Source organism: Chaetomium tenue (assembly GCF_020726465.1).
Source record: "Chaetomium tenue strain MPI-SDFR-AT-0079 chromosome Unknown F5144scaffold_2, whole genome shotgun sequence".
Lineage (NCBI taxonomy): Eukaryota > Fungi > Ascomycota > Sordariomycetes > Sordariales > Chaetomiaceae > Chaetomium > Chaetomium tenue.
In genome coordinates, this window is record NW_027117330.1 from 4,936,259 (window position 1) to 4,950,954 (window position 14,696).

The following is a 14,696-nucleotide window of genomic DNA, read 5'->3' on the forward strand; positions in this document are numbered from 1 at the left end:
CAAGGGCCAAAAGCATGCGAACTGACGTAACCAGCCGCGTGAGCGTTTGCGGCGTAGCTTGCCGAGCTTGCCCCAGAGGCAGACTTCATCAGATCCATCGACCAGGCCTTCCTCGAATCCCGGTCAATTTGTTGGTTGATCCCCAGTTGAATCCCCAAACCAAAATCCCATCACTGGCGCCATTACTTTTCTGGGCCTTACACTGATTAAACTTTACTGATGTGGGGTTGCACCCAATTAATGGTTGGTTGTGTATTTTCCATAATTATTACTTCGTGCCCAAGTCAAATTCAAGAAATTCAAGATTTCCAAGTCGGCAGCAACAGCCTTGGAGTTTAGGCTCGAGGTCTGTTAGTCTGTTATCCACTCACCTACTAGGTGCATACGGTACATACCTATTTCCTCATAGCGAAACACCGGCACAATGTCAATACGCGTCATTCTGGACAAGCCGCCCGAATTTTATACCAACCTGGACTTCATCAAGGGCGATGTCGTACTCTCCCTCAGTCGCCCCGAGCACATCGGCGCCATCATCGTCAAGCTCGAGGGCGAGTCCAGGACAGCTCTAGGCGTGCCCACAGACAACCCGGGTATGGGCATCGCCGGGAGAGAGCGAATATCTGGCGGGGACACCCTGCACGAGAACCACAAGATCCTGTATAAGGTCGGCCAGGTTTTCCCCGATGAGAATGCACCGCCGACCGCCTCGCCTTACCTCTTGAATCCAGGACAGCACCGGTTCCCCTTTCAGTTCAAGTTTCCGTTCAACAACGCCTGCGGTAATACGGAAGCCATGGCCCGGATTGGCGGCGTGGTCAACACCGGTGGCATCTTTGGCGTTGGCTTCCGGGTCATGGACGGGACCAAGCAGCTGATGTACTCGCACGTCACCAAAACGCTGCCGCCGAGTTTTACGGGATTCCCTGGGGAAGCCGAGATCCGGTACTATGTCAAAGTTACAATACAACGGCCCGGGATATTCAAGGAGAACTGGCGGCACCAGATGGGCCTTAAGTTCCTGCCCATCGAGCCCCCTAGGCCAGCCAAGTCGAACCAGGAGGCATACGCTAGACGGCCCTTCACCTTCCAACCGAGGAGCCCCAGCCCATCACCGTACCAAAAGAAGCGCTCTTCCTTCTTCGGGGGACTCTCAACGTCTACTACTAGTAGCCGGTCAGGCGGTCCGCCATCGCCTAATCCCGCTTCGGTCGCCGCTCCTTCGATCGAGATGTCTGCCCGTCTCCCACACCCTGCCATTCTCACTTGCAACAAATCGATACCCCTCCGTTTGATAGCGAAGAAGCTGGTGCCCGCGCCGGCCGACGTGTATTTAGTAGCAATGCAAATCGAGCTCATCGGCAAGACCACGGTGCGCTGCCAGGATTTAGTCAACGCTGAGGTCAACCGCTGGGTGATCCTAGCCCGCCACGGCCTTTCTACTCTCGTGTCCAAACCAGAAGACCCCGTGGGGACCGAATTTGTCGTCCCAGACGTACTCTGGAATGACGCACCGCTGCCCAACACCGTCATGCCGAGTTTCCTCACATGTAATCTCAAGTATGTTCCCCCAACTCGTCAGACGAGACCCCCCCCCACGCATCCACTCACTTACTTACTCACTCACCCCTAGGCGCGACTACCAACTCGAGATAAGACTCGGCCTCGCCTGGGGCAAGCCCTCCACCATTGGCCCCAACATGTTCCTCGGGCGCGGGAAATTCGCCGACGCCGCCAACCGCCCGCCAGAACTCCACCTCAACCTCCAATTCAGCACCATCCAAGTCTACTCCGGCCTCACCCCCCCAGCCGAGCTCGTCGAAGCCACCCGCCAAGGCCGCGGCCGCCACCCCCGCCCCAACAAACCCACCCAAAACCCATCATCACCACCACCCCAAGCAGCATCATCATCAGCAACAGCAGCACCACACCTCCCCCCCCGCCCGTCCCAACCCCCACAAACCCAACCCCCCGACGCCCTCTACCCGCCACAGCTGGCGCCGGGACAGGGGCCGGGGCCGGGGCAGGCGAGTCCGCCGTATGATGACGCGCCGCCCACATATGAGGAGGCCATGGCCGAGGAGATGACGGGGCCGGTGTTTCCGGCGGGGGCGGCGAGGCCGGCGTATAGTGGGGTCACGGATGAGAATGGGCCGAGTAGTGTTGGGGGGGGTGGGGGGAAGGGGTAAGGGGGGTTTTTGGGGGGGTGGGTTTGGGTGTGGCTTTTTGGGAAAAGGGGGGGGTGGTTAGGGAAAGGTTGGAAGGTGGAAGTGGGAGGGGGGAGGTTGGGTTTTGTGGTGGATGTGCTCGACTTGGTTCAACATGGGTAGCTGGGCAGCTTGACCTGGGAAGGGTGGGGGGGGGGGGGGGTTGTGTTGTGTGTTGGGTGTGATATACCACGGTTTTGAAGCGTCAAATGTCTTTTTATCGAAATAATCGGGTATAATTAGCATGGCTTTTGAGCCTCATAGGTTGTCGACGACTTGCACATCTTTGGGCGGTGTATCTCGCCAAGTCCCAAACTTCATTCCAGAATTTCCATACCCGTACCATTGACGCCACATGTTTCTGACTCTCGAAGTCAGCATGGGTCAAAAGAAGAAACATCAACAAGGTCTAGGATCCACCTCCACTTGGAGTCCAAGCATTTAGCGAGTTCCAATTATCACCTTATATTGACTTCATATTTCACAGTACGTCTAAACCACCTGCTACAAGTGATAAATATTCATCATGTTCAGTTCGCAAATCGGTTTCGGTTCATCACATTCAAAAGGATACATGATACATTTATCAGGCCACCATGACGTCAAAATCGCTAGACTACCTACCTGAGTCAAGGGAATCAATTCCCCTCTCTTCTTAGCTGTAAAAAGCGCAATGAGATCATGCAATATACGTAAGCCAGCCGGCACAGCTATAAAAGACCACCGCCCGCCCATGACTCCGACATCAGTCTTTTCCACATTATTCTTATTTTATTTTCAGCATCGGCTCACGAATCACGACTCAGTCAAGGGCGAGATGGATGCTATGACTGAGGAAAAGCCGGCGTCTTTTTGTAACGGCCTGTTTAACGACAAGCATTTCAATCCTAGTCGTCAGGCATCCCCTTCCCATTCCCCTTCCCATTCCCCTTCCCATTCCCAGGCTCCGGCTACGACTATGACTCCGGTTCCGGGCGAGAGCCCTGAACCAGGTACTGTTACCACATGGACATTCTTCTCCCGACTCCCTACCGAACTGCGTCTACACGTCTGGCAGTCGTACCTCCGCCGCCCCCGGCTGATCGAGGTGGATGTCTGCGCAGCCGACGATGAAGAGGCGACATCCTACCCGGGTGACCAGGTCTCCCCATCCCGGTACTACGCCAACAGCAACCATCGAGGCAAGATAGTGAGCGGCCGCGGTTATAAATCGAGCATAAGGGGTCGCAGGTGCTACGCCGCATCTCTCAGCCCACTCCTCTGGGTCAATTCCGAGGCGAGGGAGGCCACGCTGAGCTTCTACCGGATACACCTGCCCTTTCCCGGCAAGTACAAGGACCAGATGCTCTACCTAAACCCGGAATATGACATTGTGTACGTCCAGCCTCGGATAACCGAAAGGCATTATGTCGACAACGGTCATGCCGTTCCTGCCGCTCCTGCCGCTCCTGCGACAGGCACTCTGCTGGTGGACTTTCTCCACGATGCGAAGGCGTACGATGACAAGGACCAGGGGTATATATAAACCGCCACGGGTGTTCATTTTATTTGACATCATGGTCCGATGTGCTTGGCTAATTCTGGACCACGACAGGGTCGTCCACCTCGCGCTACACAGGCAAATTCTAGACGGCAGCCAGGAGACACGCTTGATACCAGACCTGGTCCACCCAGCCGCGGCAGCATCGTTCGCCGACATGCTCCGCTGCAGTCTCCGTTCGGTCCTCTGCATCACCCACTCCCGGTCGAGTTCAGGCGCTGTAGGCCAGTTCCACTCAAATAACTGGTACTACCACTTCGCCCACACGTTCCCCTTCCATCGACGGGTCTATAGCATGGGCTCTTTTCACTGGTTCGATACCGTCCCGCGGCCCGGCGCCAAGCTGGACCTCCGCCAACTTCCACTAGAAGATGACCCTCATCCCCTTCTTGCAGCCTGGAAGCGGATGGAACGCGCCTTCGGCATCACAAAAAAGCAGCGCGCGGCCCGAAACAACAACAACAGCAATAACAACAACATTAGTGGTGGCGACGGGTTCCGCTTCTACATCTGCCCTCCCGTAAACTGGCCTGCTTGCCCTTCTTGGTCGCAATGGCGCCATCACCCCAGCCTAGCAAAGTTGGGGTTTAGGGCAGAGTGCCCGCGATATGAGGCCGGCGGTTGGCTGTCACAGCTTAAGTCCATCTCACAAAGCACCCCTGAATATATCATTCCCAAGCACGGCTTAATGATAGACGCCAAAACATCTGAGATTATGAAGGCACCCGGTCAGGCCATCGGGATATGGCTTTTCTCGTTCAAAGCCTTCCAACAACCAACCCTTACGTTTCCACCGGCAGCCTCCTTTAAAGTCTCGGCCGTTCACCCGGGTCTGTTTTTGTTTGAAGGTTGACGGGACGGCAACCCAAGAGTGGCATGGCATGTATTAATATATTTTTCATTTTTGAACAGATGTTGTTGGCCATACCCCCCCTCCGTCAGACGGTCAGACCCCATCCGTCGGGCCCCCTCCTTCGTATGAACATACATACCCTAGCTGTGATATTGGTAGTAAGCAAGTGGTTGGAACAAAGGCAGCGGTATCACGGGTGGAATCGCCGTGGTAGGGGATCTCTGGTATATTGTGTGGTTGCACGAGCAACCGAATGTAGGAGGCGCGGCGCGCCCAGGGAAAACCCTGTCTGTGTGGGCCGCGCACAGACCACACTAGCAGGACCCCACTACCAGGGGTCCTGCCCTGCAACCCTGACCCTGACTAACTACAACCCTAACCCGTATATGGAACGGGCTGTGCCCGTGACAAGCGGTGTTGACCAAACAGCTAACTTCCCCGAGAGCGTACATGGAGGATGCAAAGTGCCAAAGTCATTTTCACATGCAAAGCCAGGCAGTGTGCCCATACCACAGCAGATTAGGTACTTTATCTACCCAGGTAGTGATATTCACACGGCTTCAGAGAGGCCCTCGGGCCAACCCTTAGCCTTGACGGGTGGTACGAACCGCTGATGTGCCTGCGTGTTCGAATACGTGTCATATTGCCCAGCCGCACGTTGGGCTGGTGGCATGGGGTAGGCCGAGTTGTTATATGGCTGGTTGTTGTATTGGTGGTGGTCGCCGTAGCCTCTCTTCCCTCTTGTCGCCGGTGACTTTGTTGCCGTTGCCGTCACGGTACACCGGTAACGCTACCTACCTAGGCAGGCCCCCAAAAGCATTATTTTTTTCTCGTTTGCTAACGAGCTAGACACGGAGAAGCTGGCAATTTTCTGGGAGCCAGCCGGAACATGGCATAAATCTCCCAGTGCTGGGACCGCGCTAGATAGCAAGCGCGAATGGGTTCTGAGAACCCTCGGCTACACGCCCGACAACTTCTACCCTTCTTGACTTTGACCAGATACTTGTCTTGGCCATCCCGTAACTCCCACCGTAACTCCCGGCCACCCCAGAGTCGAGTGAACTTCACTATGGATCAGATGGACAGCATAGCTTGAGACGGACAGTTGTTCGCTACATCCATCCCGAGATATACTGTCCGTCTCAAGCTATGCTGTCCATCTGAAAATGTGCTATTTGTCTGAATGGGCAATGTCCGTCTCAAAACGTTCTGTCCATCTCAAGGTATACTACACTAGTAGTCCTCATCTGATCTCCGCGATAAGAGCCAAGTTTATCCTGTCCGGAGGACAATATTGCGCTCAAACTTTTGGAAATTACTAACGTGATCCACCCCCAAGCGACGCACACCCCCAAGCGACGCACTTTTCCACGCGTCACACATTTCCATCTGCTACACAGCATTTCTCCGCGACCAGCAATGGCAACTCGCTGTAAAGAAAGCCAGGTTATCCTGGCAATTGAAGCTATTCGACGAGACCAGAAACTTAGTCGCCGGAAAGCTGCAGCAATCTACAACGTGCCCGAAGCTACGCTCCGCCACAGAATGAACGGACGAACGCCAAAGTCCGAGTCGCGACCTGCAGCTCATCGATTGACAGCCATTGAAGAGGAGGCAGTTGTTCGATATATATTGGACCTAGATGCGCGAGGATTTCCGCCCCAATACGCTGGTGTTGAAGATATGGCCAATTTGCTACTCGCGCAACGCGACGGCGGACGTGTCGGTAAGCACTGGGCCGAAAAGTTCGTCAAGCGACAACCAGAACTCAAGACGCGTTTCAATCGCGCATACGACTTCCAGAGAGCCCTCTGCGAAGATCCAGAGCTTATTGGCGCGTGGTTCAAGCTTGTGCACAACATGAGAGCGAAGTACGGCATCCACGACTGCGACCTCTACAACTTCGACGAGACCGGCTTTATGATGGGCGTTATCTGCGCGTCTATGGTAGTGACACGCGCTGATCGACGTGGAAGGGGCAAGGCAGTTCAGCCTGGCAATAGGGAATGGGCAACGGCGATTGAGTGCATCAATGGCGAAGGGTGGTGCCTCCCGCCGTTTCTGATCGTGCAAGGCATGTACCACCTCGCAAACTGGTACACAGAGAGCAACCTTCCGCTCGACTGGGCTATCAAACCAACTTCCAATGGGTGGACCGACAACGAGACCGGCCTAGAATGGATCAAACACTTTGATAAGCACACAAAGTCTCGTACGAAGGGTGTGTATCGGTTGATTGTGCTTGATGGGCATGAGAGTCACCTGTCGGCCAAATTCGAAGCCTTTTGCAAGCAGAACAACATTGTCACCATCAGCCTGCCGGCTCACTCATCTCATATAACCCAGCCACTCGATGTTGGGTGTTTTAGTGTCCTGAAAACGGCGTACGGTCGGCAAATCGAGCACTTCGTCAGAGCGCATATCAACCACATCACCAAGGTCGAGTTCTTCCTCGCCTTCAAAGCCGCCCACTTTGCCGCCATGACCGAGAGCAACAACAAAGGAAGTTTCAGAGGTGCAGGTCTAGTACCTTTTGACCCCGATTCAGTGATATCCAAGCTGGATGTCAAGTTACGGATGCCAACATCAATTGGTCCCCCCTCCGCCGCTGCCGATCCTTGGTCCTCCCAGACGCCACGGAACCCAACAGAGGCTGTCTCGCAATCCGAGTACATCAAAAGTCGGATTGCCCGTCACCAGGGAAGCTCGCCGACGCAAATTCTCACTGCTGTCGACCAGCTTGCGAAGGGGACGCAGGCGTTGGCGCACTCGGTTGCCCTAATGACGGGTGAGATACGTACCTTACAGAAGGCAAATGAGGCACTGAGCAAGCGGCGAAGGGCCAAAAAAACACGTGTGCGTCTTGGAGGATCACTTACTGTAGGAGATGCACATGATCTATTAGCCCAGAGAGAGGTGCAGGAACAGGTAGAGCGTGAAACCCGGGAAAATGGTGGTCAGCGGACTCGAACAGAGACGGCTCCACGGCGTTGTGGCAAGTGTGGAAAGCCCGGGCACAATGCGCGCACGTGTCAGGGAGATGTGGTAATGTCTGATGTATATAACTCTGTATAGTTTCGGTGTATTACAGGCGTTGTGGTGGTGTAATTAATGTTTCTTGTCGTGTGGTTGTGGAAAAGTGCGTCGCTTGGGGGTGGATCACGTTATGCAAAATTGATAAGGAAATGCCCGTTATCGCGAGTTTCGATTGGTTCGTAAGCATGCTCCAGCTGGAAGCTCCTGTTTATTCAATCCATCCATCCATGCCCTCGCAATCCGCTCGACCATCGCGACCATCGCGACTCCCGCCGTTTGCACATCTGCCGCTTTTCAATTCCAGTCGTTCTATGGAAGACGTGATAGTCGTTCTGGCCGGCACCGCCGAGGCGGCTGCGGAGGCAGCTGTGGCACGAAAGACATGTAGCAGATGCAATACCGAGCAAAACATTGACCAGTTTCTCCATGCCCGCGGGAACGGAAGGATTGTCGTCAACTGTCTAAGTTGCCGGCATAAGAGCAAGCTTCATGTGATAATTCTGGTTACGATCTTGCTTTCCTCAGCTAACCTATCGCAGGTTGAAGCGTCGCGAGCGAGCACTGAGATTTCTCGCGCAATCGCCCGCGGAGATGATTCTCCCCTTGCTTTCGCACCGGCGCTTGCACCTGGGCCTCGACGGAACCTTACGCACGGCGTCCTTGCTGCAATGTATCACGAAAGGGGCCGCGTTTCTACAGATACCCCGGAAACGGCAGCCGCTCGGGATCAACGATTGACAATCCAGCGACGCCACCGCGTGGAACGACGCCATGGCGTGCAGCCTTCGCAAACCCCGACGTTAAGCAGCTTGATTGGACGAGAACAGCAGCTCAATGCTGAGGACGAGGCGCTTACGACCAGCCGAGGCGATTTGCTACCCGTGCAAGCCGCTGAGGGAGACGATTTGGGTGGTGACGCGGATGACTTGCGACACACACCGCCACGCCGTGGACGCCCTCCCAAACGCCGTTCTCCATCTGCGTCTTCGGCTCGGTCTCGCGGGCGCCCTCGCGGACGCCCTCGGCTAGCACGCAATCCCGTCGGCCGCCCACGCACGCAAAACTTCTCTGAAGACAACCCTCCGCGCGAATTCAACGAACCCGCGGCTCAGTCTCGCGGACGCCCTCGCGGACGTCCTCGACTAGCACGCAATCCCACCGGCCGCCCACGCACGCACAACCTCCCCGAAGGAAACCTTCCGCGCGAATTTAACGAACCCGGTCCGCGGTTCACAGGCGACGACCAGGAGACGCCGCTGTTGGCCGAAGACATTGCGATCAAGAGGGAGTTCGACGAAGCGCTTGCCTCAGAGGAGATGCAACGATGCCTGCGCTGCAAGGAGCGCTGGTTTGACGTCCAGCTCATGGCAGATAGTGTTTGCAAGCGCTGCCATGACAAAGATGACAAGAAGCGGCAGGACGAACCTTTTCTCTTCTCCGCAGAGAACAAGCTTGATTTTGGTGCCGTCCCACCCGAGTTGCCCCAACTAGAGCCGCTGGAGGAGCTTTTCATTGCGCGTGTGCACGTCAGCGTCAATGTCTTCACGGTATACGATGCTTCCCTGCGAGAGAGTCTACTAGCTAATCAGCGTCAGGTTCGTGGGCAGCAATACAAGTATCGTGGGCATGTTGTACACTTTTTGCGCGACGTTGGCAAGGTGTACTCAGAGCTTCCCTTGCTGCCCAAGGATTTGGACATTGTCATCCTCCGACCGCGTGGATCCGAAGCGGTCGAACAGATGGATCGACAATTCCGCAACCGCTTCCGAGTCCGCCGAGCAGCAGTCGAGACATGGCTCAGATTCCTCGCCGACAACCACCCTGGCTACAGAAATTTCACCTGGAACTACGACAACCTCTCCCAGTTGCCAGAAGACGGTGACGTTTTTGACCAGCTGAATATCCACGAGGCTGCCGAGTCTGGAGGTTTGCCTGCAGATTCTGGCCCTGTTGAAGAACCGGAAGAGGACGGTGAGGTCATTGACGAAGCCGCAGTGCCTGATATGCTGATCCACGACTCGGAAATAAATCAGCTTCAAGGGCGAGTCAATGATGGTGCTGTTGAGGTCAATGAGCAAGTGCCCCTAGAACCAGTCGACCCCCAGGCTGCTCATCAGCTGCAGATGCCTTCCATCCGGCGCACTCCCCTCGATGAGTTCAACCAGAAATACGCGCTGCTCTCTCTCGCCTGCCCGACCCTGTTCCCTCGGGGAGTCGCAGATTTTGTCGAGCCCAGGCAGCGCAAGATCTCCTACCAGGATTACATCCAGCATGCCATGAGGTGGGAGGATGGGCGATTTGCCAAACACCACAGCTTCCGGTTCATCGCGCTGAACACTCTGATGAGGCAACAGGCGAGGGGTCATAGTCGATTCTACGTCAGCAAGAACCACCGAACGCCTCTTACGAAGGAGGCGCTGCAGGAGGCGCTTGCCGATCCGGACACGCCAGAGGCCCAGGCCATCCTCAACCGGATCTCTCGCTATGCTGGTGTCATCAAAGGCACACGTCCCTTTTGGTACCGCCGACGTCGCGAGTGCGAGTCTTTTGCGCACTGTCTTGGTGTCCCCTCTGCTTTCATCACACTGAGCCCAGCCGACCTGCACTGGCAGAGCCTCTACCGGCACATGCCCGAGTACGAGGAGTGGAAGGCGCTTGATGAGCCGAGACGCATGGCCAAGTCCCGCCGGCTGTTGCGGGAGAACCCGCATATCACGGCCTGGCACTTCCGCTCGCGGAACTCGCTTTTCAGGAAGATTGTGCTGAAGAAAAAGTTCAACGTGGCCGACTTTTGGTACCGGTACGAGTGGCAAGGCCGCGGCAGTAGTCATTCTCATGGGCTCTACTGGTTCCATGGGAGCCCTCCTCCTGATATGGCAACCCCCGAGGCGAGAGAGCGCTTCGCAAGGATCTGGGGATATCACGTTACAGCAGTCAATCCGCAGCAAGAGGATGGCGCTGACGAGGGTAACCCTCTGTCTGTTGACCCTCTGGAGACGCCCGTTACCTGGGAGTGGCTGAACAGAATCGTCAACCGCTGTCAGCGACACCATTGCTCGTCGACCTACTGTCTGCGGGTGACGAAGAAGGATGCCCAACGGGCCAGAGAGGCGGCCGGGGAGACTGCCGGTGGAGAACGGCCGGCGCCAGAGCCCACGTGTCGGTTTCTCTTCCCCCGGCCTGTACGGGGGGCGGCCGAGGTCATCGAGAGGGCCGGAAAGGGCTGGTGGTCGTTCGAAGCCGAGCGCAACGATACCCACCTGAACCAGTACAACCCACTTCTCTCTCTTTGTTGGCTGGCCAATACGGACTGCTCACCCTGCACGAGTGTGGAGGCTGTTATCAACTATGCTGCGAAGTATTGCAGCAAGTCCGAGACCCAGACCAGCACATACGCGCAGATTACCCAGAGTATCCTTCCCCACATATCAGACAACAACCCGATGATTTCTTTTGTGTCAAAGATGATGAATAAACTAATCGGGGAGAGGGACTACTCTGCGCAGGAGATCTGTCATATCCTCCTGGGACTCCCTCTGTAAGAGGACAGCCGAGTGGTGCAGAGCGTTGACTGTAGGCCCCGCGAGAGACACGCTCGTGCAATTGACATCACGGCGGATGGCGATATTGAAGAGTCTCGGACAGTCTACGAGAAGTATCTCCGACGGCCCGATCATATGGAGGATGTCTCCTACTTCGAGTTCCTACAAAACTGGAACTTCAAGGCACGAAATGCGGACAAATGGGCGATTTGGCGGCCTCCTGCGATGCCTAGGGTGTTGTATTATTACCCCCGGTACAAGCCGGTCCGCTCCCATCGGCAGTACTCCGACTTCTGCCGTGTCAAGCTGCTGCTCAGCCATCCCCACCGCCAGACGGAAGATCTGTCCCAGGTTGATGGTCGAAAGTTCGACAACTATTCATCTGCCTATCGCTACATCTGCCTATCGCTACTGCCTCGAGCATCATGACCACCCGGACGACCACTATGGCACTGTTGACGAGCCTGATCCATCTCCGGATGAAGAGGAGTTTGAGCCAGGGGGGGACGCCGGGGAGATTACCCTCGAGGACTGGCAGGAGATGGCGCGGTTGGTCCCCGACATTGAGCTTCCCGATGAACGGGCCGACTTGCTTGGCCGCCGAGACCTGGATGTCAACTACGACTGGGCGCGACACGTCGGCCGCTATTATCACGAGGAGTTCATTACTGGGAGCTACTAGGCGCAGCTTCGCGGAGAGACTCCAGGCAATTACGACGTGGAAGATATGCCTCTCGCAGCCCGTGATACGCTGAACACGCAGCAGCGTCAGGTATACGACACGATCATGCGCCACTTCAGGGCGAAGAACGAGAACCGTCGGCCTCCGCCCCTCCGGCTGCAGATCGATGGAGGAGGTGGGACTGGCAAGTCGTATATGGTGAAGGTGATATCTTCTCACCTTCAGGCCAAGGCGGCTTCCTATGGCCGACCCTCCCCCATCGTTAGAGCAGCTCCGACGGGCGTGGCGAGCAACCAGATCGGGGGACAGACTTTGCATTCCCTGCTGCGGCTCCCCGTCGACGGCAATTACCGCCCGCTCTCCGAGACCCCGACAGTCCTGAACGCGTTGCAGCGGCGGTTCAGGGCCATTTACTACCTCGTGATCGACGAGAAGAGTATGCTGGGCCTCAAAACCCTCGCATGGATCGACCAGCGCCTGCGGGAGGTGTTCCCGGAGCGTCGCGACGAGTTTTTCGGCGGCCTCAGCGTCATCATGATTGGGGATTTCTTCCAGCTCCCCCCTGTCCTTAACAAGCCGCTGTATTCGACAAGCGACGATCTGAAGGACATCGAGATCGTCGGGCGTAATGCGTACCTCTCGTTCGACAAGTCGGTGTTTCTGACCACAATACAGCGGCAGCAGGGCGAAGACCAGGCCCCGTTTCGGCGGGCCTTGGAAGAACTGCGAATGGCTGATGTGTCAGTACCCTCTTGGGAGCTCCTTGCTTCGAGGTGTTCTGTCAAGCTCTCTCCCGAGCAGGTTGACAGCTTTGCCGATGCGCTTCGCATCTATCCCACCAAGGCCCAGGTCGTCGAGTACAACCACCAACACATGCTTGGCCTGGACAGCCCCGCCATTCAGGTCGAGGCAAAACACGAGGGTGTTGGCGCGGAGAAGGTGGAATCCTCAAATGCCGGCAACTTGGCCAAGCGCTTGCCCTTGTGTGTTGGTTGCAGGGTGATGCTGACGCGGAATTTGTGGGCCGACGTCGGGCTCGTTAACGGCGCACAGGGCACAGTCTACGACATATCCTGGAAAGAGGGTGCCGACGTGCTGCGAAACCCGCCCGAGGTCATCATGGTGGCCTTCGATGACTACGACGGCCCGGCCTTCACGATGCCAAACAGGGAGCCGCTCCGCAGTGGAGAGAAGCTGGTTGTTCCCATCCTCCGAGTGCGGCAGGACTTCATGGTCGGCGCCAACTCATGTTCGAGAGAGCAGTTCCCGCTGTGGGTCAGCTATGCGATCACCGTCCACAAGTCACAGGGCATCACCCTGGACAAGGTCGTCTGCAATATCTCTGCGCCAGAGTTTGCTTCTGGCCTCTCCTACGTGGTCGTTTCGCGGGTGAAGACACTCGGCGGACTGATGTTTGAGCGGCCCTTCGACCGCAGCAGGATCTACCGCGAGACACCATCACGAGCTATGGGGTTGAAGTTGTCCGATCACGCTACCAGGCAACTGCAGGCGTTATATGCTGTGGCGGGGGAGGTTCCCTCAAGAGTCTAATTGATTTGTAAGTAGCGAGGACGTGAGTGTAGAGACGTAACGTGAGTGGCAGAATAGAAACGATTAGTAGCTATAGTTAAGTGTAAGAAGACGACTCAAGTAGATAGCGTTGTTGGCCGACGGACAGATATTGGCGCTTCGTCTCTCCCGTATTCAACCCTAACCCGGATTGTCCTCCGGACAGGGACAGGAAAATTGCCAGGAGCGGGAGAGAGGAAGGAAGCGCCCCGTAGCGTAGCGAAGGGCCGCGCGACTGACGAACGAAGCGACGCCAGCAATTTTAGCTACCTCTTCGTATTGCCATAGGAGATTGTAAACCATGTCGTTGTTGGCGGAATCCCGAACCGCATCCTTATCGGCGTAAAACGCCGGGACTTTAGCAAATATAGCCTTCTCGGCAGGGTCCGAAACCGGGGAGCCGCGAGCCGGGACGGCCTGCAAGATCGGTACTTGATCGTCGCCGTCCAATGGTAGAACATTACAAACGATACCCTTATTAACCGACTCGGGGCCTGGGATATCCGTTATATCACAGTCGGAGTCCTCTTGTTTAATGAGGTACTTGACAACGTCGGCGTTGGCCCGGGGGATGGGGTTCTTGGTCTCCTTGTCCATCGCCTCGTAGAAGAACATGGCAGCCCTGACATAGCCTTCGATCTGTGTCTTGGAGGGGTCCCTTTTCCTGGCGGCTTCCTTTTCCCTGGTAGCTGTTGAAACGAAGCGATCGTTGTCGAACTCGCCCGCCCAAGCTCGGCAGTAGAAGGGCGGCAAAATTGGTTGGGAGACCGGCAGGACCAAGAAAGTCGGAGATGTCCCCAACCAATAGAGGCCAAGTTGGCCGTCAGGTTGCGTCGCGAAGTCCTCATCGTAAACCGTATCGAAGTACTGGACCCACGTGCCTGTGGTAGCGCCATCTACCACTTGGATATTGCCCGTTTAGGGCGACGGGTGCTTGGACTTTGCCTCCGGTAAGCTCGACGTACTCGACAAGCTTTCTCTCTACATGAGCTGAGCTGGCTGCTGGGATTACGAGGTTTGTCGTCCTCGTTAGGACCCCCCTTCTCCTTCTGGCATACGAGCAGCGCAGCTAAGGGCCACCTTCCGTCGGGCTCGCCATATACGCAGCCCTTCCGAGTGTTCTATAGAACGGCGCGAGGCCGAAGCACGCAACGAGATGCGTTATTATCTCGCCGCTCTAATTATGCCCAGGCCGGCACCATTCTCACATTCGCTAACGAAACTAACGGCCGGGATGGGTTGCTGCTCGCCATCCCCTCTACACCAC

General features: G+C 56.1%; 3 protein-coding genes across 3 annotated transcripts; all 3 read left to right on the plus strand.

Moving 5' to 3' along the window:
- Nucleotides 1-223: 223 nt before the first annotated feature.
- Nucleotides 224-2,189, plus strand: F5144DRAFT_643456 (uncharacterized protein; the record flags this gene model as incomplete). Its single annotated transcript, XM_066792816.1, has 2 exons — nt 224-1,560; nt 1,634-2,189. The coding sequence occupies exons 1-2, from the start codon at nt 425-427 to the stop codon at nt 2,187-2,189; spliced, it is 1,692 nt and encodes a 563-aa protein (XP_066647346.1). The 5' UTR covers nt 224-424.
- Nucleotides 2,190-3,077: 888 nt separating this feature from the next.
- F5144DRAFT_564898 (uncharacterized protein) lies at nt 3,078-4,845 on the plus strand. Its single transcript, XM_066788454.1, is given in 3 exon segments — nt 3,078-3,108; nt 3,121-3,722; nt 3,802-4,845. The coding sequence occupies 2 exon segments, from the start codon at nt 3,166-3,168 to the stop codon at nt 4,598-4,600; spliced, it is 1,356 nt and encodes a 451-aa protein (XP_066647347.1). The 5' UTR covers nt 3,078-3,108; nt 3,121-3,165; the 3' UTR covers nt 4,601-4,845.
- F5144DRAFT_148397 (uncharacterized protein) lies at nt 4,467-5,408 on the plus strand. The gene has a single exon (XM_066782448.1). It carries the CDS (start codon nt 4,624-4,626, stop codon nt 5,212-5,214), a length of 591 nt encoding a protein of 196 aa, XP_066647348.1. The 5' UTR covers nt 4,467-4,623; the 3' UTR covers nt 5,215-5,408.
- The last annotated feature ends 9,288 nt before the right edge of the window (nt 5,409-14,696 follow it).

Coding starts and splice junctions, on each gene's coding strand:
- F5144DRAFT_148397 (XM_066782448.1), top strand. CDS start 4,624: ATGGCATGTATTAATATATTTTTCATTTTTGAACAGATGTTGTTGGCC.
- F5144DRAFT_564898 (XM_066788454.1), top strand. CDS start 3,166: ATGACTCCGGTTCCGGGCGAGAGCCCTGAACCAGGTACTGTTACCACA. Junction 3,723..3,801: donor TACGATGACAAGGACCAGGG/GTATATATAAAC, acceptor GGACCACGACAG/GGTCGTCCACCTCGCGCTAC.